Source organism: Aphis gossypii, unplaced genomic scaffold (genome assembly GCF_020184175.1).
Source record: "Aphis gossypii isolate Hap1 unplaced genomic scaffold, ASM2018417v2 Contig00257_ERROPOS125673+, whole genome shotgun sequence".
In the NCBI taxonomy this organism is placed as follows: domain Eukaryota; kingdom Metazoa; phylum Arthropoda; class Insecta; order Hemiptera; family Aphididae; genus Aphis; species Aphis gossypii.
The window spans coordinates 22,645-48,689 of record NW_026083045.1 but is presented as its reverse complement, the minus strand read 5'-3'; the positions used below and the strand labels follow the sequence as shown (position 1 = coordinate 48,689).

The following is a 26,045-nucleotide window of genomic DNA, read 5'->3' as shown; positions in this document are numbered from 1 at the left end:
CTGCATTACCGAGTTGAAATTCTAATTTTATAATTTCAATTGGTGTCCACTTGCACATATCATCTGTGTGTTCGCCTTCGGGTTTTAGTTTGTTTTTTATCTTCTGTCTGGTTAGTGACCCCACATCTGGCTCATCAAACTTGATCCAAACTCTTTTGCAACTTCTTTACCTCCTGCAGTCTGTCCTTTGTTTATTTGCATGAGTTCTCCGATTGCACCGTTCACTATGCCGTCTTCGGTTGAAGTGTTTGCTATCACCATGTATTTAGCTGTTTCTTTTAAAACTAACCTTAAAGCTAAAAACCCATAGTCTTTTGTCGTGGCAGTTTCTTGGCAGATTCAATATCCTATCATTTCGCAGACGTATCAATGGCTTCGGATATGAAACTAACTTGTAGAGTTAAGCACTCTCCTGTTCATTTCATCGACTTCGTTATTAGTAGCCCAAAGATGGATTATTTGTTGTTGAAAAGTAATGTCTAGGTGGGCTATAAGATTTTGGACATATTTTTCATCAGTTTCCTCCAACTGTCCTCTGGCCAACTTTGTTAACAATTGCAAATTGCTTGTCATCTTTTTGGTGCATTATTTCAGTCAACTCATAAAACTTGAATGTTTCCCAAATAGATTTAATCGATAACATTTCTACAGCACTTGGAAATTTAGACAATATTTCTTCAAAACTATGGTGCAATGGTGTTGCTAATACCGGTTCTAATTGAAAAAAATCGCTTAATACTATTACATTTATGTCACCATATGGTTTATTTATTCTTAATATAGACCTCATCGTTTATCAATGTATCCCAATGTTTTTATGCCTACCATGGAAATTTCATCAATTATAAAAAGTTTTACATTGGCAAACTGACAACGTAGTGTATTTGAAATATCTGAACTTAACCTTGGTAACAATCCGGCAAATTGATTCAATGGTAGTTTGAACGCGGAATGAAGTGTTAATCCTTTTATTTCATATGCAGCTTTACCTGTTGGTGCTGTCAGCAATACGGGAGGAAGTGACAGATCATCTATATCTCGTCTAAAATTTGCTATCCGAATTACAGATTGCGCTAATGCTCGTATAAGCATTGACTTTACAGCTCCCGCTTGTCCAGTGACAAATACCTTCATCGCAGAATTATCTTTTCCCCACAATTGACTTCTTATAACATTAGTTGTATGATATACGAGTTAGCGTTGACCGTCGTTTAGACATCCGATTAAGTCTTTAAACTGTTCACAGAATTTAATTTGAGTAATTCGTTAGCGACTTATTAATGCTTAAAAATTAGTTAAATTTACTGCTACTGGTCAATGTATTAAGCCCAACAGTCAAAACCAGAAGTAAAAACGAAATTAAATCTAAATTTAATGATACCCATAACAGTCATAATCGATAATAGCAATAAGTTAATAGTAGGTTTAAGTACCATGTACAAAGGTCGTACGAATTGGACCTACCTATCCTATCCTATCCTATCCCCACTCTCAGCCGAACATCGAGTGTCGAGTGAACAACGTATAAATTTAACATTATACAATTTACCAAAATGGTTACATAATAAAACACTGGTTACTGATTCTTGGTATACGGTCTTATCACTTATTACGTTTGTAGATAAACGAGAATTAACGGTTAATCAACACCACGGTCTTATAGTATAGGATTATTATCTATAAGCCTTGAATTAACATAATGTCAACATTTAACAGCACGATTGCACGATCATCTTAAATCGTGATCAACATTCATCAGTAATTTTTGTAGGTATCAGTTGTTGTAATTTGTAAACTATTTCTGAAAACAAGTGTTTAATGTAAAATTCTCACTACCGAATAGGTATTAATTGTGATTCGTTAAGCCTTTGATAAGCGGGAATTAACAACATGAAAATTTGCGTATATCCCTTATAGACAATATTGTCATATATTTTGTATTTTTAAATCGATTTATTGGTTAAATTAATCAACAATCATATATATTTTTGAAATAATGTTACTATTAATAATAATAATTTTATTTTGTTGTTCAATAAGTAAATTGATATATCAAAGGTAAGTTAAATCAAACTAAGTAGGAAGTCGATTTATTTTATTAATGTAGGACACCTATGTGTACACATGCATACTGAATTAATACCTATTGGTTCATTAGTAAAATATTCTTTTTAAATATGGTCTTATTTAATTATTGGTTACTTTTTCTGTCTAATTATTATTAGAATAAGAAATTAAATTAAAATACAATGCATATAAGCTGTTCATTAAGTTTATTTACAATAATATTATTTTAATAAATGTTCAAATTGATGACCATCCACTTCTAAACAAATTGCCAGTCTTCTAAGTAATTCATTTGTATAGTCGGGAGAATGAAAAGTGGCCGCTGATGCGAACGCCCCCGGTGGCAAATTTCAGTAATTGGTTTCCAAACTAATGTGAAAAAAAGGCGCGTATTTTGAATTATTAAATGCAATGTATTTACATATTTTCATAAAAATATGATGATTTTGTCATTTAATAAAAATTCATTACAATGTATGTACAAGTCATATAAAATACAAATTATTAAAAATATTTACAAAATAATAATATAAAATATGTACATAATTTAAACAATTTAAACTAACATTCTTCATCAATTATGTCGTCGTCATTTTCTTCATCGCCCCAATCGCTGTCGTCCTCTTCTAATGTGATGATAATTGGCTCCAATGAGATATCCCTCAATATTTCCTTTTCGTTGTCTTCATTCTGAATTTTTTCCGCGTGTTCAACACACTTTTTCCAGTCATTTTGTGTCACTGCATCAATAGCCGCGTGCGCCAATTTTTCGACATCTGCCATCTTAAAAGTATTGTTATTTTTGGCTACCTCCGCTTTAACCTGTGCCCAAATCAACTCAATAGGGTTGTACTGGCAATGGTAGGGAGGTAACCTTATGACTTCGTGACCCATTTGAAGTGCTATCTCGTCCAGCTCGTACCGTTTATACTTTGGAATCAGTTTTTTTACTCGTTCACGTAATTCGGACAGCCGTTCTTGTGGTGAAAAATCAACATTTTTATTTTTCAGCCACTCTTCAACAACGGCTTTCCGGCTATTGCTTTTGGGAAAATTGTCCATCAGCATTGAGTGGTACGACGCATTGTCCATGACGATGACTGACGGCTCTTCGAGGTGGTTCAACATTGAAATAAACCAATTTTTAAATACTTCAGCATTCATAGAAGTATGGTAGTCGCTTTCAAAGTTGCTAACATTAGCTCGAAAAATTAATTTTGAATCGTTAACAAAACCATACTTCGCAGATCCAGCGTGGCAAATAATGAGACGCCCTCCTTTGCCCGTAGGAACTTTTAGTCCGGCGGTCTCTTCAGCATTTTGCCATATGCGTGATCTGCTGTGGTTTTGGTTAATCCACGTTTCATCTAAATACACGATAGGACGGGTGTCTTTTTGTTCACGTAGTGTGCATATTTTTCTTAAAAAAGTACAACGCAGTGCAACTATGTCGTTTCTTTCCATAAGGAATTTCCGACCATCGTTGCACTTTTTAAAAGAAAATTTCAAATTTTTTAATAGCGAACGCATCGACCACATAGATCCTTCCCAAGCGCACTTTTTTCTCACTTCGGTTAAAATTGTTAAAGCTGTCGGGTACTCACCCCTGTCATAAAATTCATGGACCGTTCTTCGTACAATGTCAGCATCAAAATCGTCCAACTCGGTTAATGGTTTTGAACGTCTATATGTTTTCCGCGGAGACTTGAACGTAGGGCCTTGTACTTGTACTGCATCTTCGAGTGTTAAACCATCTTTGCCCTCCTTGCATATGCGTCTCACAGTTCTCTCAGATAAACCACAAGCTTCAGCAGTGACTTTGAGAGACTGTGCGAACATCGACGGAAGAATTATATCTTGTTTAGATAGGTCTTTTATAAATTTATAAACATTAAAAACCATTTTTTTTGTTTGACTCCGGGTATCACTACCATTTTTACTAGACATTATATTTAAAAAATATTTAACTGAAAACAGTAATAACTAATAAACAAAATTATGTAATTTAGTTTCTGAAGGCCAATATAACACGACACAACACTTAACACGTGGAATAATCGTTGCCGAATGACAAATATCAGAACAGGGAAGCAAATGTTGTGTATACAATACACATTCTTTTTTTTATATAATAATATATATAACACATTATATTATATTATATGGTATGTGGTGTGTAGGGAGGAGACCCTACCATATAATAAAACTACAATAACCGAGGGTAAATAGGGAAAAAAGGTCTATAAAACCAAAACCGCCCGTACAGCTAGCTAGTTCAAGGTGAACCGGTCTGACGATGTATCGCGCTCCTCGATTTTCATTATGAGAACCCCTGTTTTTAGCAAAAAAAATCGTTGCTGTCATATTAGCCAGCGGCCACTTTTCATTCTCCCGACTATAGTAGCTTTTACTAACACATGACTTGGGATGTTTGAACTGGTGCAAACGAATTGCGTCCCAGTAAAATTTAACAACTACACTAATTGCGTCCCAATAATATTTAACAATTATACTAATTGCGTCCGATGTAAATACATTATTTTCCTTCCCATTTAATACAGACTTAGGACTGTCAATAGCAATATTATAAATAGGGAACGGAATTAAATGTTTTAAAATATAAGAAAAATGTCCTAAAAAATACGACCTAATGCATTAAAAAACATTAATTTTTTTATTTAATTCGATGAAAACACAATTTTGAACAGTCATGTGTACCTATGTATAATATTGTTATAACTTAAAACTTATAAAAATTGTATATACTCACGTAATCGACATTGTTATAATTGGACACCAATTAGTGTTATATCTCGTATCGTAACGGATGTAACGTAATCGAGATTATTTGATGGAAATTACGCCCAGCCGTATAGATAGATATACAATCAGCTGGTCTTCGTAAAAATAACTAATGTATGAGACAAAATGAAACATTTAAAACAATTTACAAATATATATAAAAATGGAAAAATGCTCTAAAAATGTCAAAAAATACTTTTAAAATCTAAAAAAAATTGAAAAAATGCAAAATAAAAGTTTTATTTTAAAATTTTCTAATGTATGAATTGAATTATATACAATTGGCCTATGCTACTCACTAAAAAATGTATTTTGCATCAAAGTCCGTTCCCTAATTACAAATATTAAATTTGCTAAAGGTAGGTTAAAAATATTGTTTTTTATCGTTTCGTAATTATGTACATCAAAAATATTGTTTTCGTCGTTAAATATAAAAATAAAAAAATAAGTAAAAAAAATAGTAATATGTATAAGTTATAATATTATTTATGGGATGGTAAAAATTTGAACGATACAGTTTTGACAAAATCAAAACGTGTTATTTCGTTCACGTCGTATTTAATCATTTCTCTTCTTAAAAATTCTTGTTTTTCACATATTTCACGTCTTATTTTTTTTTATGACTACTACTGCGAATTTTTATGTAAGTATCTTTTTGTACGTTTTTAAGTACATCAATAAACTTGTAGATATTTGGATGAGCAGAATAAAACATACCGTTAAATTTTGAATGGAAAGCTTCACAGATATTTGTTGTCCGTGTAATAATTGAACCTGAATACATTGCTCATAAAGAAGGAGGATAGTCACAATCGGGGGTTATATGTATATGTATTTAAAATATAATCTGTAAATGCTTCTACTTTTTCATTTCGTCGTAAAATTGATACTATATCATCGGTAAAACAGTTTACTACATCTTCAGGTTTCAAAAAAAGGGAGACCAAAAAATATTTTTAGGTAATTACTTATTTCTGAATTTAGCTTATAAGTAGTATATATTTGTATGTTCTGAGCACCTTTTGACTACGGAGATTTCAAAATTTTAAGGGAGACTTTTCCCCTCAAACTTTTTTTTCTCCGCTGTACCAGTTAAAAACACTGATTTTCAAAAACCATTATGTATGTTCTGAGCACCTTTTTTACAAAAAGATTTCTACACACGTTCACTGTGTAACAAAAAAAAAAAAAAAAAATTTCAAATTTTTTTTATTAAAATGTTACGCTAACTCAGATTTACCATGTAACACAATACGATGTTAACACATATATTGTTCACCTACTGAAATAATTATTTCAAGAAAAGAACACAAATTATTAAATAAACTTTTAGTTATTTAACTGATATTATTATAAAATTTTTCTCGTACTTTACGACTATAGAAAAAATCTATGATGCGCATTGCAAGACCTGAACAGTTTTGATGCGTTCTGTTTTATTTCTTTTTTTGTATTTGGCGGCTATTATCTAATATTTACGATGTCACCCAAAAAATTACGTACAAAAAAACGTTATACTGGGAAAAAAGCTATTACAAAGCGTATGAGAAATATACACCTCAAGAAAGCAAATAATAACCCCAAGAAAAAGTAAGTATGACATTTAAATTAATAATAATAAGACATAACTTTAGATATCTAAAGGTATAAATTCAGGGAATAATTAATGCAGTTTAGCTCCCGAGCGATGTTTTGGATTTTTTTTTTCAAAATGTGTTTTTGCATGCTTAATTTGATGATACTCTAAAAAAAAAACCATACGAACTTATTTCGGAATTTATAGCCTTCCAAAGTTTGCGATTTTACGTTTATACGTATACGCGCCACACTACTGCCGCGCGGAGCAATATTATTCAAGTTTGTCGACCATACCGAGCAGGAGAAGGGTGCCAGTGGCGTAATTTGGTCATGTTTGAGGGGGGGATGAAATGTTTGAATGTGCCACTATTCTTATTTTATTTTAATAGACTGGCCATCGAGATCGAATAGTATTACTTTTGAACAATTGAACCCCCAAAGTAAAAAAAATACTCAGAAAACAAATACACACACGTCACACACAAACATACAAACAAACACTTCAAATACTCAGAAAAATCTAAAATTTCAGTTGTCTATAAATAGCTTAAAAAAAGTCAAAATATTTTCCTATGTATATGTATGTGTTCCTATAACTTAATTAATTATTTGACTTATGTATTAGGTAGGTACTTATTTTATTTATAGTTTATTATTTTTGTTATATTTAAATGATTGTTAGAAGTATTTATTTTAGTGAAGGTCTGTTACTACTACCAGCTAATGTATTAGGTGACTCAACTGTAAATAGTGAAAATTCTGCCATGGACAAAACTCCAGAATCTTCTAATTTCGAGTATACATTATTTTATTACAAATACATTATAATATAATTGTTTTCTGAAAATAATAAATACGTTTTAGCGAGTCAAATTTAAATTTTCATGTCAAAGTCAACGATACGAGTGTTTATGATACATCCGTATTGGATGACACAACTGCAGAAAATCCTGCCACAGACAATTTAGAAAAAACTGCGGAATCTTCTAATTTCGAGTATACAATATTTTATTACAGATATATTAAAATATAATTGTTTCTGAAAATAATAAATACGTTTTAGTGAGTCGAATTTAACTTTTAATATCGAAGACAAGGACAACGATACATCTTTTATTTGGAGCTCACCGTCAACATCGAGGTGAATTCACTAATTTATTTATTAAATAAAAAATCAAATATTTCATTAAAAAAAAATTACTTATTTTTTTAGTAAACACGAAACACAAGTAACTGGTCATGTATTACAAACGATTCATGAAACATCGGATATAAACGTTTCTGAGTAAGGGAATAAATAATACAAATCATTTTACAAATTTGGGTAGTGTCTAAAAAAATTGGATCTAGTTGGTTAAATCAATAAAATGAAAACTGATTGATTGTGCCTAGGATTTTTAATAATTTTTGAATTTCAGAACAACTGTCGTCATCTTCTATTAAATTTTTAAGTATTTTTTCCCAGCAAAATTATATTTATTATATTTTTATCAAAATATAAAAATTTAAAAAATCGAATATTTCAAATACCTATAAACAGATTAATTAGTAAAATATTTTGAAAACAAAACTATATGGCAATGTCAATCTTAACAACTGGTAAAAGTTTCAAGTTTCTACAACTTATATTTTTTTGAATAACAACAAATATCTATAAAATCATATTTGGATAAATCGTTATTTTACGCAATTTTGTAAAAAAAATTTCTTAAATTACGCTCGAGTTTTTTTTTAATTACTTGAAGAAAACCATATGAGTAACCTTGTGTTGAAGTTTTTAACCTTAGGTATAAAAAAAAAATATGAATTTTTAACTATAAAATTACTTGCATATTTTCACGATTTTAACATATTTCGTAATAACTTGAACTTTATGTACTTATAAAATTTATTTTACCTAAAATTGTAATGTATTTTTTTTGTATATTTACAGTGTTCTGCTTGGTCGTCGAATAGTGGACATAAAGTTTGTTTTCGACCAAATACTAAGTAAAAACCAAAATCATATTAAAGGATTTCATTGCTCTTTTGTTCACTCCAGGGTTTATTGTAAGGATTTTTTTCAACAACGCATTTTTTTTTTTTTTTTTAATAACCCTATAAAAATAGAACTATAATAATCTTGAAATATAAATATCAAATCATAGTTAAAAATTATGACATTTTTAGCTTAAAGGTGGAATAATTTAAAATTTAAAACCTATTTTGAAGAAATAAAATAAACATTCATGTTTAAAATATTTTATTTTAATTGATGTCCACTTTATAGTTTTTTAGTTTTAAAATGAATAAAAAAATATTAGTTTTCTGTTTCATTATGCAAACTTTGACGATTTATTGATTTAAGAATATTGCACTAATTTTGGCTATGGAATTTGTCGTATCTCTTCTAATCATCTAATCTTTTATGTTCCATTATCTCTGTATAGGTACTCCGTATTTAGATCATTAGGACCAGAACTAAACAAGTAACTAATACTATAGTAACAATACTATAAAAATAAAATATGAAATATATTTTTTTTCCTATTTCTAAGCTATAATAAATATAATTTAAATTCATTTCTTAGAGAATTTTTAAGAGTTTTTAGACGATTAAAATCTCTGTCTTAATTATTATAATTATTATAGATATAATACAAACATGCGGCGATAAACGGTTTATAGGAGATTTTTTTTATCGGTATTCGGTATTAAGTATTCTTAAAAAATCCAAACTAAAGAGTTGGCTTTTGCCTACGATTTCTAATAACAAACATAGTTAAGTAGACTCATTGATTTATAATCAATGGTCGTTATTAGTTTAAATTTTTCATTTTTAAATTCACATTTTTTATCATTAATGTACTAAGTAGGTAGGATTTTATTATTGCAAATAATTTCTTATACATACATATAGAAATCACAGAACTACTATTTGCTTGTCTTATCTTATAAATATAACAATAAATTATGCTAAATAAACTACGCAAAAATTGTTTATCAAGTGCGCATCTAGCTTTTCCAAATTCTCAATATAAGCCCAACTGCGCTTTAGAATAAGCCCTGGTTCACTCTGAATTTATTTTGGAATAATAAAATGAAAAACCAACTGAAATTGTAAGTAGGTACCAATACAAGTGAAATAACATTCAAAAATTAACTATGTCTAAAAAATGATTTTTATAGGTTTTATTTAGATTGTCTCCTTCCGGAAATTATTGATCCTAAATATGGTAAAAGGTTGTTAAGATCAGATATATTAGAACCTAAAAGAATTCAAGATGAGTTGAATAAAAAAACGAAAAAAAAAAAATTTTTTTGCTATTTTTACAATTTTGTACTAAAAATTAAATTTTAAAAATATATTATTATAAATTTAAATTTGTAAGTTCTAATATCTATCATATATTTGTTGATAATAATATAATAAAATAATAAGTATTATGCGTTGTGTATTGTAACGTAAAATAATGAGTATCATACTGAGCCTACAATATTAATGTTTGCTCTTCTAGTAAGTAAACTAAGTATTTACTATATAATATCATATTAAATTATGATTAATTTGTGTTGTTGACAAGTATACCCTAAAAAGAGTAAAAAGTATACTTAACCTATTAGGTATATACCTAAGTTGCTTTCATATGTATTCAAACGCTGTTGTGGTTTTTATGTCGTCAAAATACTTGCACTACAGTCTTTATTTGTACACAACCATTTCAAAATTCCATCTTTCCTCTGTCGCCTAAATCGATATTTGTTTGTTTTATGTAGAATTAACTCTTTGCCACGTTCTGATAAAATAATTTGACAATTTTTCATAGTTTTATAAAATTAAAAGAACACTATAACCACACTATAACACTAGTCACTACAACTCTATTTCTGTAGTATTTAACAAAAGTGACTTGTAACTATAATACATACAGAATTTCCACAATCTCACATTATCGAAGTATTATTTATAAATTTGGCAACATGTGTCCGCAATCGTGTTATTAAAAAGGTCGCCCCGATAAGAACCGTCCGCAGTCGTGTATCACCGGTTTTTATATTAGTACGCATTAAAAAAGTTGAGAGGAACTTAAATCAATTAGTAAGTTGTGAGTGCAAAGTTAGGAGTGATATTCTTTCAAATTTCACATGCACAGGTAATATATTATTAGTATTTTTGTGTCTGATTATTTCTGTAGGTATATATTTAATTAGACAATATTAATTATAAATTGGTTGAAGGGCCCACGTGGATATTAGACGCAATAAGTTTATTAAAAAATGATTTTAATCGTATTAAATTTATTATTTTACATGTATTTTAAAAGGTAATTAGATTATAAATATAATTCGAGCTAAGTTGTCTAACAGATTATATGCTTTATGTAATGAAAATATTATTTAAGTAAACAGGAGCTTTATTTAAAAAATGGTTTGTGATTTGCGCTAGGAGCAAGCGGCGCCGCATGCTAATTAAGACGGTACAGGATTCATAAGAAGTATATGGGTGATAATATTTACGCAACGATCGACTGCATTGACGCTAAACGTTACATACGACCGTCTGTGAGATAATAATGTGCCTCTCCCGCGACTACGACGCGCAGACCCCGTCACGTAGACAATGGGCGTGGTTACGGTCTGCCGAGTCGGCGGCGATACGGCGCAGAACGCCATCTCTGGAGCGTTGTATACGTTTCACTTTTGGTATAGCGTCCTCTTAAACCTAGAGCTTGGATTTTTCTCCACCAACTCTGGCCTAAATGGAATCTACATCCTTTTAACTCGACAGATGGCCAAACAAATAATACTGCCGAGTGAATTGCTTTTTCAAAATTAACAAACAACATTTTTGGTAAAAAATTAATATTATTTTTATACATTCTGAATTTAGATGAAGAAATGCTTTCTTGTAAGTTTCTACACTTTTGTCAATTAATAAGAAAAAAACTAATGGTATGTAATTTCCATTTGAAAAACCGTGAATTGTGAAAAATTGTGTAAATAACTTAGGACAACTTTTAAAAGTTCCGTCAACCAATATTGTGTCTACTTGACTTAAAAACTTCAAATTAGTTATTGTTGAAAAAACTAATATATTATTTTCATAGTCGTTAACTAATAGAAAATTTTCATCTCGGTTACTTTTTATGTTTTCTTTCAATGAATTATGTAAATATAATAAATTATTTGGTAGCTTAGGAATTACAGATGCTCGGGCGTGGTGCATATTTTTGCGAATTAAAGTTAAATCATAACTGGTGTAGTAAACCGACGTTTTTAGTATAAAAACGTAGTTCCGAAGTCCAGTGGCCTATAACTATATCACGCCACCGAGTCGGACCACTAATGCCGTTTCCTGATTGGATTAGACACATCACGCCACTTCATAGACGTAGATCATCCGATTCTTCATCACGGCATGTTCCATATAAATATGAGTCCTCATCATAGATTTAATTAGAGTTAGTTAGAGTTAGTTAAGAGTCAGTTAGACCAAGTCAGTGTTGTCACTTGCTCTCCGGTAGCTAAGTACTTGTGCTTACGCTAACGAAAGCCTTTTCATTATTGTTTTAACAAGTTAATAAACGTATCAATTGTCTTATTAATTTATTGTTAACTTATATATACCTCAACTCTCCAACCTACGACGGAACGTGCATTCGTCGTAAAAGAAGCGTGCAGTAACTATCACTGGTTACTACACTGGTCAATGTTGATACGTCATTTGACAATTCCCTATGAATGAGTTTTGTGGGCTTATCATAGAGATCGTCTATTGCTTTTCGTTTTAAATTATTATTTAATTTTTGTCTGTTTAATATTTCTACAGAGTCGTTTTCATGGTTATGTTCAGTAGGAGGTTCCAATATTTCATTTTTATCGTTTAATTTAGTGTATGACTTACATGTTTTTTTGAAACACTTCCAACGTTGTATATCATTTTTCAATAGTTTATTAAAACAAAATTTAAAACCGTTTATAAAAATCAATGTATTATTTTTTTCACTTGTCATTACCTCACTCACAATTAAGCTCATATTTTTAAATAGAAAAGTGCAGAATTTTGTCAACGAGACGGAATCGAAAGACATATTAACCGATTACATTTATTTCATAAGTATCTACCTACTCATATCGATTATTGATTGAGATTATCAGAGTATATCAGATTGCGTTGAGACGCAGTTAGTATAGTGGTATAGAAAACCCGGGACGCAATTAGTATGTCACAAATCGCAATTTTTTATCGGGGACGCAATTCGTAGGCAGCCGTTTGAACAAGCATCTTTAATTTTCTGTTTCAGATCTTCTACATTAGATGGCATTTCCTTACAAACTACACTTTGAAGACATCCCTAAAGGAAATAATCAGGTGAAGTCAAATCAGGACTACGAGGTGGCCAACATATTTCTGGACTGTATGTTCCCATCCATTTTGATCCAAATGTTGAATTTAAATACTGAATAACAGTGCCTTTAATATGAGCTGGAGCACCATCCTACTGCCAAAGTAAATCTTTTCGCCGTGATAAAGGTACATCCTCCAAAAGAATAGGGAGATCATTTTTTAAAAAATTTAAATATTTATCAGCATTTAAATTTCCAGAAAAAAAAAATGGGCCAATCAATCTGTCATAAAAAATACCACACCAAACGTTAATGCCATAACGTTCTTGGAAATTCTTCTCTATATGCTAGTGAAGGTTACCATTTGACCAGTAACGCATATTCTGACGATTCACATTGCCATTATTGTGAAACTTTGCTTCATCGGTCCAACATATCCTTTCCAAGAATTGAGGATTATCTTCAATTTCAACAAGTACCTTGTGTTTTATACAACATAGGTTAATAAGAAAATTTTTAAAAATTAAAATTAAATAATATGTACCTTGGCAACCCAAACCAAGCGACGCTCACAATCATCAAATCTCAAATGCTGTACAGTGCGCCGTTTATATGGATAATATTTATTTTTCTTTGCAATTCTCTGAACTGAACTATAAGAAATTCCTATTTGTTCTAAATAAACAATAATAAACCAAAATAATTGTATGTGTCTATGTTTTTTTTTGTATTTATTTTATTTACTTACTCGATAATAATCTTAAAGATATATTTGGATTTTCCTCAAACACCTGTAAAACAATTTTTAAATATCCTTCTGTAGTTTTTGTTAATTTTCTTTTTTTTTTGATTATTAAAACTCCCATTAAATTTTAAGTTTTGTTTTAATCTTGAAAATATGCTTGAATTTGGGACATATCTCTCAAGCTCATATCGTTGACTGTATAATAAAACAGCTTTTCTTTTGTTTTTTCCACTTTCCAAAAAACATTCCCACATGTCCAATTTTTCATTTGACGTATAGAACATTGTGACTGCAGAGATCTTAATACAACTTATCTTGTATATAATTTTAAGTTTAAATACAATATTGGTATTAAAGTAATTTTATATTATACTAGCTGACCCCGTGCACTTCGTTGCCCGTTAAAAATGCAAATTCTATATAATATGATTCGAATTTTGATTAATTTGTTATTTACTATTCGGTTTAACGGTGTTCAAAACTTAGACATTTTCATTGACTGTTTTGATTCTCAAAAATCTTGTGAAAGCACCACTTTAATATGCGAATTTTGTAAAATGCTTTCTTATTACACACTAAATTTGTGATACGATTTTACGAATGTACCGTGTAAATTGTAAGCATCGATCGATCTATCATTGTTCAGGCTCTACGTTTATCAGTCAGTGAGTTACTCAAGTCATAATATTATAGTAATTCTGCTTACCGTTGCCGTGAGACTCTCTTATGATTATGAGAGCAGTATATTATCATGTAGGCAATTCACACGTGGTGGATTGCGGACCCCGCGAGATGTGTAAAAGAAGTTTATAATTTCTAACACTTAAGTTTCAAAGTTATATCATTTTTTTTTTTTACTACAGTGGGTAAAATACAATAATGTGCCATCTCGTGGTTTTTGTATTTTTGCCTATTGGTAAAACAATAAAACTTAGTATAACTTGTTATGTTAGTCTATTGCTGTGAATTTGAAATTTACTGTGGACATTGACTTATTTCGCTAATTCTTTTTTTTTGTTGATATGGTTTTAACAAAATATAACAACAGATCTGTAACTATTATATTCAATCATAATCAATAGCGACATTAATATAGTTTATTTTCTTGCTGAACTGCAGTGATAGTTATACATTGTCTTATACATTTTTGTCTCCATTTTTATATACATAGATTTTTAATTTCTTTTTTACTATGACAACGATTTTAGTTTGTATGTCTATTTACTTGCATTATTAAAAACAACCTTGCTATAACATTTTAAATAAATTATTTATTTTATTTAAATGGTTGCCATTGACTACCAAAAATAATTTAGTTTACTATTTGCTGGACAGATGGCGCCTCTGTAATTTCATCACCATCTCGTCATATTTCTCAAACCTGATAACTTTTTCAAACTTTTCGTCCGTAAGAACCTTCTCCGCAATGAGCTCTTCAATTTAAAAAAAAATTCCGCCAAATCGGTCCAGGGGTTGTTGAGTTATGCGCTTACCAACACATTTTGCGATTCATTTTTATATATAAGATTTAATATTATAAAAATCTGTTTTTTGTTATCAAAATCATGAGTAGGTAGGTAGGTACGGTGCATCCTTAAAATATCCCATGCATCAAAATATCCCCGTTACAATTATCCTACGTTGAAAATATCCCCGTTACAAATATCCCAATCCAAAATATCTCCAATAATATCCCTTAATTCATATTTATATTTTTTTTATTTAAATGGGCCAAAGGGGGGTTTGTATTAAATTACTAATGACTTGTACTTCGGTAAAAGTATAATTTTATTGGTGTAAAACATAAATATCTACTTAACAACTGAATAATTAACTATAAATATAATAAATGTAATAATTGATATAATATTATAACGTCATTATTTACAAACGGTCAACATACAACTTAGGTCACTGACCCGACCGTGCGAAGATTCAGATAATGATAATAAAATATATAATAATAAGATAACGTAATATCGCGGTCTGTCGAATATTTGACATTAAACGTTATTTCGGTTTCAACACAGTACACTATTAACATTATATATATATTTTGATGCATGGGATATTTTGAGGGGGAACCGGTAGGTACTTATTGTAATTTTTTTTTATTGTATTATACACATTTATATTTTGGATTTTCCTAATAACTGTACTACACATAATATATTTGTATGTTTCTACACTTAAAGATTAATCTTGTACTTTTACCCATGTATCTTGGATTTTCCTAATTGTTTGTCGGTTCATTGTATACATAGTGTATTATAACACTAGACAACATTTTAAATTATAAATATATGTATAATTAAATCAATTATTAGTTATTTCTTTAAATACAAATTTAAAAAGTAATTGAGGTTTCTTTTGGTAAGAAAAAAAACAAATTATAATGAGGATTAGCCATCAAGTAAACTTTAATTTATGTTACTAAGAACATTCTGTATGTATCATAATTGTACATGATTGTACCTTTATAGTTTGGTAATAAAGATATCTGTATACCAGGAATATTGTCACCATTTGGCTTTTACCTCGAGAGTTGTTTTAAACATTTTATTTATAACAAATATTGTTAGCTTTTGGCTTTTACCGTAAGCACCTAAAGAATTGTTTTCGAAAATATGTCTGTCACATCAACGGAAAGTAAGTTAACGGATAATGATTATATATTGTCACGTTAAGCGGCCCTCACACGATCAATATTACTGACAGTATTTTGGATAATGACAGTATTATTGATCGTGTGATGTGAGTACTGATGTACTGTCAGTATGATAAAACGATACTGATGACTGATGAAAAATTCGGATATCGAGTCGTCAGTATTTGGTTACTGATGATTATATTGATAGTGTGAGGTCGATATTGACATTTCGTCAGTATTGACATCGCAGCGATGGATGACGCACGTGATGAATTTCCAAACGCCGAATGAATGCCGTGAACAACAATTACGTGATTTTGTTTCCAAGTATAAAGATTTGAAATGTTTATAGGATATTCGTTGCAAAGACTATAGTAATAGAGACAAAAAAAAAGATGCTTATAGTGAATTATTAGTTGTTTATAAGTTAATTAAGCCTGAAGCTTCTATAGATGATGTAAAAAAGAAAATTAATACTTTACGAAGTAATTTCCGTAAAAAATTCAAAAAAATTCATGATTCTAAAAGAAGTGGCGCTGGAGCTGACGACATTTATCAACCTTCGAGTTGGTTATTTGAAGAACTGGCGTTTTTGGCCGATTTGGAAAAACCAGTAGATAGTATTTCATCGATAAACGACGATACAAATAATGACAAGGTAAGATCACTAAGATATATTATTTTATTTTTAAAAATATAATAAAAGAATAATACAAATATAAATTAGTTAATGTATATTATTAATATTAAACTGCCATGGGACTTGACCTTCTTTACTGAAGTAATCGCAATATTTATCTCTTACAATTTCCGCATTCGCACTTTTATTTCGAATAGGATTTTTTTGCAAAGGAGTTAACACATTTTCGGTTATTTCATCGCCAATTTGAAGTTCGCCTGTCTCCAAATTTTCTGTTATGAGGACATTTCTTGAACAATAAAGATGTTTATTATTTTCTATTAAGAAATTATGCAAATAACAGCAGGCTAATGTAATTGTAGACGCTTTGTCTGGTTCGAGGTTTATTGGTTTTTGAAAAACTCCAAACCGACTGGCTAGTATTCCGAAAGCGTTTTCTACCACACGACGGGCACGCGAAAGGCGGTAATAAAAAATACGGCGCTTATTTGTCAAATCATGTCGACTATATGGTTTCATAAGATTCGTCTTTAATGAAAATGCCTCGTCGCCAAGAAATACATACGGGTATTTTTCAATAGTATTTGTTAAACATGACGGTGGTGGAATGTTTAAAGTATGGTTTTCAAATTTTTCCCAAAATTTGGTATAATACAGTACCTACTCCTCTATCCGAAATTCGCCCATTTGCGCCAACGTCAACCATAATAAACTGGTTGTTTGTGCCAATATGGCCTTTTTTTGTTATTATGTTTGTGTTATCTATGTTTTCTTCTGTTATCGTTTTCATGTGCACGTAACGGTGCGTTCCACAGTTGCAGCCTTCGTCGGCTGACGCTTATCAGGCGTTAGTGTGCGACCGGCCAGCTGTGGAATCATTATCAATGTTTTCTTAGTTATTCGGTTATGTTCAAAACTTTAAGTTTTTCATCTAGTCATGCTTTCAGTGTCACAAGGTTTCTAGTTTTTCCATTGTTCATTGTGTTAGTGTGGTGACACTGAAAGACCGTTCTTTTGAGTTTCTTCGTTCTCCTGTCCGTTATGTGAATTCGTGCACTTTACTTTGGTCCGCTGCCCACGATCCAGCAAGCCGTGCCCCGTGCCATACTGTGTTTCTTGTTCCTGCTGCAGCTGTCAAACCACGTTTTTCTTGTGTTTTGTGATTTCTTCTGTCTGGTAACTATCGTTCGCGCATTTATTGCCCATCATTAATTGTTTTTCCCCTAGTTTAGGGCGGTCATTGATTACCAGCAGAAGATTGTGTTCCTCGTGGTTGTTGAGTTGTGTGTCCGCTGTAGCAGTGTGTATTGTGAGTTCTTGTTTCTTCGTGTTGAGGTTAGCGGCGTTCTTGAGTGTGTGCGGGATCAATCTTGTACTTTTTATTGTATTTTAAACTTATTATTATTATACGGATCCCGGCACCTCAAGACGCCATAACCCCAAGGGTATGTGATATTATATTTAGTATAATTAGTCATGACCGACGGGTCTTAGTTAATATAATATCATTCACAACATGAGTTATTTATTATTTATTTATTGTAATTTTATTGTTGAGCCAAACAGGCAATTATTTATTATTTATTTATTGTAATTTTATTGTTGAGCCAAACAGGCAATTATTTATTATTTATTTATTGTAATATTATTTAATATACCAAAAATACAACCAATCTTTTATTATACTCATGGGACGGTAGTGCAATAAGTTGCCTACCCTCCCGGCCGCTAAGGCTCATTAATCTATTTATTATTAAAGCTGAAGGCGAGCCAACATTTGGTGACCTCGACGTGATTTTTGGTTGTATTGGTATTATTATTTTATTTCATGTTGTAATTTTTATATCTATTCAAACTTTGTATTTTCTATATTTATTTTTATAATATTGTTATTCAGTAATCTATCTTACCAATATTTTGAGACTTCTAATTGCACTGCTCATTTTTGTTATTAAGTTTAGTTAAGCCTTATATATGTGCGCCATTCATGTATACAAACAATTAAATTACTTTCAGTGTCATAGTGGCCGCTCAATTAGGTCTCAATTGTTTATTATACATTAATAGTAAATTGTTTTTGGATTATTATATGTTAATTAATTCTATCACTAGTGTGTCATTTTATATTATTATACAATTGTAAAATCTTCACTCTTCTATCAAGATGGGAATCAACGACGAACGACTTCCTCCTGAGTTAGCAAAGATGATCAACAAAAGAGATTCCGCCAAAAGGTCCATGGATTCAATTAAAACATTCATAGACAAGTTTGACCCTGCTACCAAATCTCTGAACCAACTTCAAACTAGACTGGACAGTCTAATGCAATACATGTCCAAATATGAAGCCTGTCAAGACGATATTGAAAATCATACAGCAGTTACGGTTGAAATGCTAGATCACAGGACTTGTGTTGATGATTTTTTCTGTACGCTTAAGGCTGAAATTTTAGATTTAGTTGAGCGCTATTCCAAGGCACCATCCAACACCTCAAGTGCACCATCGCAGCCTATCATTCGGGATTCTATGAAACTACCGTTCATTCCTGCCCCTACCTTTGATGGTGATCTACAAAATTGGGTTTCATTCCTCGATGCATTTAATGCTATGTTTCACCACAACCAAGGATTATCTGATGTACAGCGTTTACACTATTTGAAATCTTGTCTGGTCGGTCCTGCTGCTGAAGTAGTGCGTACCATTCCTACGACTGATGTAAATTATTCCACAGCCTACAATGCTCTAGTTGAAAGATATGAGAACAAATCGCTTATTATCCAGTCGCATATTCGTTCATTATTCCAAACGCCGCAAGTGCATAAGCCTGCTGCAAATGAGTTGCGGCAACTACATCACCATGTTGTATCACAAGTCAATGCTCTGAGGGCACTTGATCAGCCGGTGGAGCAGTGGGACGCGTGGCTGGTAACCTTGTTGTGTTGCAGATTAGACCCAACCACCGTCGGCGAATGGCAACTATTACAGTCAACCAAGAATCTTCCCAAATTTAGTGATTTAGAAAAGTTCTTATCAAATCGTGTGTCTGCCTATGAAGTTGGTGAAGCAGGCAACCAGTCAACCCAGCATAAACAGTCGTCTATTGGTACTCGTCCAATCCAAAAAAGAGTTCTATTTACCAAGCAAACTGATAGTGCACCCTTTAAAGATAGAAAATGTTTGGTGTGTTCTGAGCAGCATCGCTTATCAAGTTGTGACAGATTTAGTAAAATGTCTCTGCCTGAGCGCCAAGATACAGTTTTTAAGAACAGGCTATGTTATAATTGTCTATTTCCTGGTCATCAAGTCCGTCAGTGCCGTGGTGGTAACTGCAATAAATGTGGAAAACGGCACAACACTAAACTACATAACGATGCACCATTGAATCTTCCTAACATGGCGGATGAGCCGTCATCATTGTCACAGGACCAGTCTATTGTAACCTACGTCGAACAAAATAACAAATCCAATGTTGCCAAGCAGATAATATTAGCTACTGCCCTAGTTAATTTAGAAAATGCAGCTGGGAATCAAGTTCAGTGTCGTGCAATTCTAGACTCTGGTTCTCAAGTCTGCCTAATATCCAGAGAGTGTGCATCCAAATTAAAAATAAATGTTGTCAATAACTCAATATCTATAGCAGGCATAGGGTCAATCACTGCCAAGACGGGCACCATGATTAGTACTACAATGTGTTCCAGAATAAATGATTTTAAAGCATTTATTAACTTCCATGTCATCAATTCTATCACCAACAGAGTGCCCAGTCAGTGCATCAACATAGAACCATTAAATATTCCACACACTATTAGTAGTTGTTTAGCTGACCCTCATTTTAGTGAACCAGCTTTGGTTGATATTCTACTTGGAGCAGAGATATTTTTTGAATTATTTACTGGAGAAAAAATGAAGGTCAGTCAGCGTGTTACTCTTCACAACACTAGTCTCGGTTGGATTTTCACCGGATCAGTTCAAATTGACACAATGCTATCACCTCCAACTAGTTTATTTGTAAGTAATTGCAATCACTCAGCTATAGCGTTGTTCACCCAGTCAAGCTCGAATAAGTTCTCATCTGAGATCAAGGCCGAAGATCACTTTAAATGTAATGTGTCTCGAGACGATCTTGGGCGATTTGTTGTAAAATTACCATTTGTTCGAGACCCATCAGTATTAGGCGATTCAAGATTCATGGCTCAGCAACGATTTTATAATCTTGAGCGCAAGCTGTCAAAAAACCCAACGCTGGCTTCAGATTACAAAATGTTTATGAACGAATATCTTGAATTGGGACACATGGAGTTGGCTCAAAAAACTGATGGTCCTACTTATTACCTTCCGCATCATTCTGTGTTTAAATCAAACAGTTTAACTACCAAAATGCGCGTTGTTTTTGATGGGTCTGCTGCCACTAAGTCCGGTCAGAGTCTCAATGATATTTTATTATGTGGACCGAATGTTCAACCTGATCTAATATCTATTATTTTAAGATTTCGTATTCACAAGGTTGTTCTTACCGCTGACATAGCCAAAATGTACAGACAGATACGGGTTTCGCCAGATGATTGTGACATGCAACGAATATGTTATAGGGAGAGCCCTGCTGATCCATTGAAGGACTATAGGCTACTAACAGTAACTTACGGTACTAGAGCCGCTTCTTTCTTGGCCACCAGGTGTTTGCTTGAGCTGAGTTACAGTGTCACCAATCATGCAACACAGCGTGCTATCCAACAAGACTTCTATGTTGATGATTTGCTGAGTGGTGGTCAGGATGAAGCTGAGTGTTATGAATTATTTCAAGATCTATCAAACGAGCTCAACAAAGCCAATCTACCTCTTCGAAAATGGTGTTCTAATTCAAAATTAGTAATGTCAAAGATTTCCATTCCTGAAAGTGATCCTACTTACCTGCTGCCAATTAATGATGAAGATACTGTTAGCACGCTAGGTCTCACTTGGCAGCCAAGTAATGATTCTTTTAAGTTTGTCTTTAAGGATTTGTCAAGGCCGTTGCACATGACTAAAAGGACATTACTCTCTAACATAAATAGTGTATATGATCCGGTGGGATTTCTAACACCAGCCTTGATTCGAGGTAAGATATTCATGCAACAATTGTGGTCTTCAAAGTTAAACTGGGACACACCACTATCCCCTGATCTGCAAACCAAATGGACAAATTTCTATCAGAGTCTCCAGTCTCTTGAACAACTATCAATTCCACGTCGAGTTCCGTTTGATAATGTTACATCAGTGCAATTGCATGACTTTTGTGACGCGTCACAAAATGCCTTTGGTGCCTGTATTTACTTCCGTTCACTAATTACATCTCAGTGTCATCTATATTGTTCCAAATCAAGAGTAGCTCCATTAAAGCCTACTACCATTCCACGGTTGGAGTTCTGCGGGGCACTTCTATTGGCGGAGCTGATCAACATGGTTACAAGGGAACTGGAACGTATCAAAATATACTGTGACCCTGCTAATGTAATATTATGGTCAGATTCATCCATTGTAATTTCCTGGATTAATACTGACAAACCGCTCAAGTCTTATGTCTCCAACAGAGTAGCACAGATATTAGACTTAACCCAGCCTTCTCAATGGCATCATGTACCAACTACAAGTAACCCTGCAGATGTAATTACAAGAGGTTGCTCCGCTGAATCACTGTTGTCAAATGAACTCTGGTGGAATGGTCCTAAATGGTTGGCCCATTCCGAAGATTTGTGGCCATCCAATAATGCCACCCTTACAGAGCTACCTGAAGTCAAAAACATGCGTCCCGTCCTGCTAGGAATTCAACCACTAGAGTGCCAATTCGAGGAGAGGTACTCTTCTTGGTCCAGAATGAACCGTATTGCTGCATATGTTCTAAGGTTTTGTCACAATGCTCGTATCAAAATTATTCCTGAACGGCGATTGAATTCACTAAGTGTAATTGAATTAACCTATGCTGCTATGGTATTAATTCGAAAAGCACAATCCACTTCATTCGTGTCAGAGATTGTTGAACTCAAGGCCGGTAGGCATGTTGGACGTCGTAGTGCACTGCGTGCTTTAAACCCATTTATGGATGAAGATGGTCTAGTGCGTGTAGGAGGCCGCCTCATTAATGCTGATATTGCCTACACTAGCAAATGTCCAATTGTGTTACCAGCTAAGTGTGCAGTAACACGATTGATATTTGAGTATGAACACAAACGTTTAATTCACATTGGCCCTCAAGGATTATTGGCTAACATTCACCTTCGGTACTGGCCAATTCGTGGTCGAATTATTGCTAATCAAACTGTCAGGCGCTGTATAATTTGCTTTCGCTCCAGCCCATCTCTAACTGTTCCATTCATGGCACCTCTTCCACGTGAAAGAGTCAATATTGAACGTCCCTTCGCCAAGACTGGAGTTGATTTTTGTGGACCGATTCTAATTCGTAGTGGCATACGTAAAGTGGTCAGCATTAAATGCTATATTGCTGTGTTCGTTTGTTTTGTGACTCGCGCTATCCACCTGGAATTGGTCAGTGGACTTACCACCGAGGCGTTCCTAGCATCCCTTATGCGATTTTTGTCCCGTCGAGGCTATTGTAGTCATATCTATAGTGATAACGGCACGAACTTCGTGGGAGCCAACAAGATTTTGCACTCATACTTCCAACAAGTTAAGGGACAACGCACAATCGAAGAGTCACTTTCGGATCTCAAAATTCAATGGCACTTCATACCCCCTTCCGCACCCCACTTTGGTGGTCTGTGGGAGGCGGCTGTGAAGTCAGCAAAAAAGCATTTATTAAAGATAAACACAATGGGTCTTCTAACGTTCGAAGAGATGAATACCTTACTCTGCCGTGTAGAGGCCGTATTAAACTCTCGCCCAATATCCCCAGTTTCCGATGATCCATCCGATTTGAACGCATTGACCCCAGGCCATTTCTTAGTTGGAGGAAGCTTAACACTACCAGCTGAACCTGACAGCACAGGGATACCATTAAATAGAATCAAAAGATGGGGTCTGGTTAATGTACAAGCCCAAACGTTTTGGAAGAGGTGGAGCACAGAATATCTGCCCCAACTTCATAAAAGAGGTTGCTGGTTGTCTAAAAAGGATAACGTTAAAGTTGGTTCACTAGCTATTCTAAGGGAAGATAATATGCCTTCGATGAAATGGAAGATGGTCAGAATCACCAAGGTCCATCCAGGAATTGATGGAATTGTTCGTGTGGTCACTGTTGTTAATTCAGTTGGAAGGGAGTTTCAACGTCCAACATCAAAAATTGCAATCTTGCCAAGTATTAAGGAGGAAGAGGATGCAGCCTAACCGATCTTCTATTATTATTTTGTATTACCTTACTATTATTATTTTGTATTACCTTACTATTATTATTATGTATTTCCTTATTGTTAAATTGTACCAATTTGTTATTATTCTAGTAATTGTAGTCTGAATTTTTCATATCTAATTTGTATATTTATCTTTGAAAGGCCTATGTCCTTTCAAGGGGGGGAAAATGTTTGTGCCAATATGGCCTTTTTTTGTTATTATGTTTGTGTTATCTATGTTTTCTTCTGTTATCGTTTTCATGTGCACGTAACGGTGCGTTCCACAGTTGCAGCCTTCGTCGGCTGACGCTTATCAGGCGTTAGTGTGCGACCGGCCAGCTGTGGAATCATTATCAATGTTTTCTTAGTTATTCGGTTATGTTCAAAACTTTAAGTTTTTCATCTAGTCATGCTTTCAGTGTCACAAGGTTTCTAGTTTTTCCATTGTTCATTGTGTTAGTGTGGTGACACTGAAAGACCGTTCTTTTGAGTTTCTTCGTTCTCCTGTCCGTTATGTGAATTCGTGCACTTTACTTTGGTCCGCTGCCCACGATCCAGCAAGCCGTGCCCCGTGCCATACTGTGTTTCTTGTTCCTGCTGCAGCTGTCAAACCACGTTTTTCTTGTGTTTTGTGATTTCTTCTGTCTGGTAACTATCGTTCGCGCATTATTGCCCATCATTAATTGTTTTCCCCAGTTTAGGGCGGTCATTGATTACCAGCAGAAGATTGTGTTCCTCGTGGTTGTTGAGTTGTGTGTCCGCTGTAGCAGTGTGTATTGTGAGTTCTTGTTTCTTCGTGTTGAGGTTAGCGGCGTTCTTGAGTGTGTGCGGGATCAATTGTACTTTTTATTGTTTTTAAACTTATTATTATTACGGATCCCGGCACCTCAAGACGCCATAACCCCAAGGGTATGTGATATTATATTTAGTATAATTAGTCATGACCGACGGGTCTTAGTTAATATAATATCATTCACAACATGAGTTATTTATTATTTATTTATTGTAATTTTATTGTTGAGCCAAACAGGCAATTATTTATTATTTATTTATTGTAATTTTATTGTTGAGCCAAACAGGCAATTATTTATTATTTATTTATTGTAATATTATTTAATATACCAAAATACAACCAAATCTTTTATTATACTCATGGGACGGTAGTGCAATAAGTTGCCTACCCTCCCGGCCGCTAAGGCTCATTAATCTATTTATTATTAAAGCTGAAGGCGAGCCAACACTGGTAATTTGCATTAACTATTGCCATTAATACGATACTGAATGTACCTTTATAATTATAATACACAGAACCCGAATTTTTAGGTTTTTTTTATATTAACGTGTTTACCATCGATAGAGCCGCAATTTTCAAAGTTCCATTTGCATCCAAAATCATTTGCTATACTTTTCCATTGTTCAGTATTCTGCGGAAGCTTAAATTTATTAATTAATTAATTTTTTTACATATATATATATATATATATATATATTTTTAATTTGCTTAATATTATTTGATTTTAGAGAACTGATAATGACATTATTGAACCAGTCGAGATAAATGATAATTCATCATTCTTAACACAAAAATCGAAAAAACTAAAGACTTCATCAACTGTGGCTCAACAAAACGAATTGTTATCCTTGGCATGTGGTTATTTAGCTAAAGACAATAACCAAGGTAGTGATTTAGACATAGCAAAAGTGTGGGCTAGTAAACTCAAAACTTTGGATTCAAATCAAAAACTATTTGCAGAAAAAGCTATAAATGACATTTTGTTTGAGGCTCAACTTAGGACATTGAATAGAAATTCAGTTCACATTAACCCACAAAGTACTACTGGAAATTTTAGTCGTTCAACAACACCATTAACATGGACGGATCATTCTACAAGTGCATCGGCAGAAAATGTAATATC

General features: G+C 32.9%; 2 protein-coding genes across 2 annotated transcripts; one reads left to right on the top strand and one right to left on the bottom strand.

Moving 5' to 3' along the window:
• Positions 1 to 2,628: 2,628 nt before the first annotated feature.
• Positions 2,629 to 4,014, bottom strand: LOC126553545 (uncharacterized). The gene has a single exon (XM_050208693.1). The coding sequence runs from the start codon at positions 4,012 to 4,014 to the stop codon at positions 2,629 to 2,631; it is 1,386 nt and encodes a 461-aa protein (XP_050064650.1).
• A 14,959-nt stretch (positions 4,015 to 18,973) lies between these two features.
• On the top strand, positions 18,974 to 24,127 carry LOC114126429 (uncharacterized). The gene has a single exon (XM_027990372.2). It carries the CDS (start codon positions 18,974 to 18,976, stop codon positions 24,125 to 24,127), a length of 5,154 nt encoding a protein of 1,717 aa, XP_027846173.2.
• The last annotated feature ends 1,918 nt before the right edge of the window (positions 24,128 to 26,045 follow it).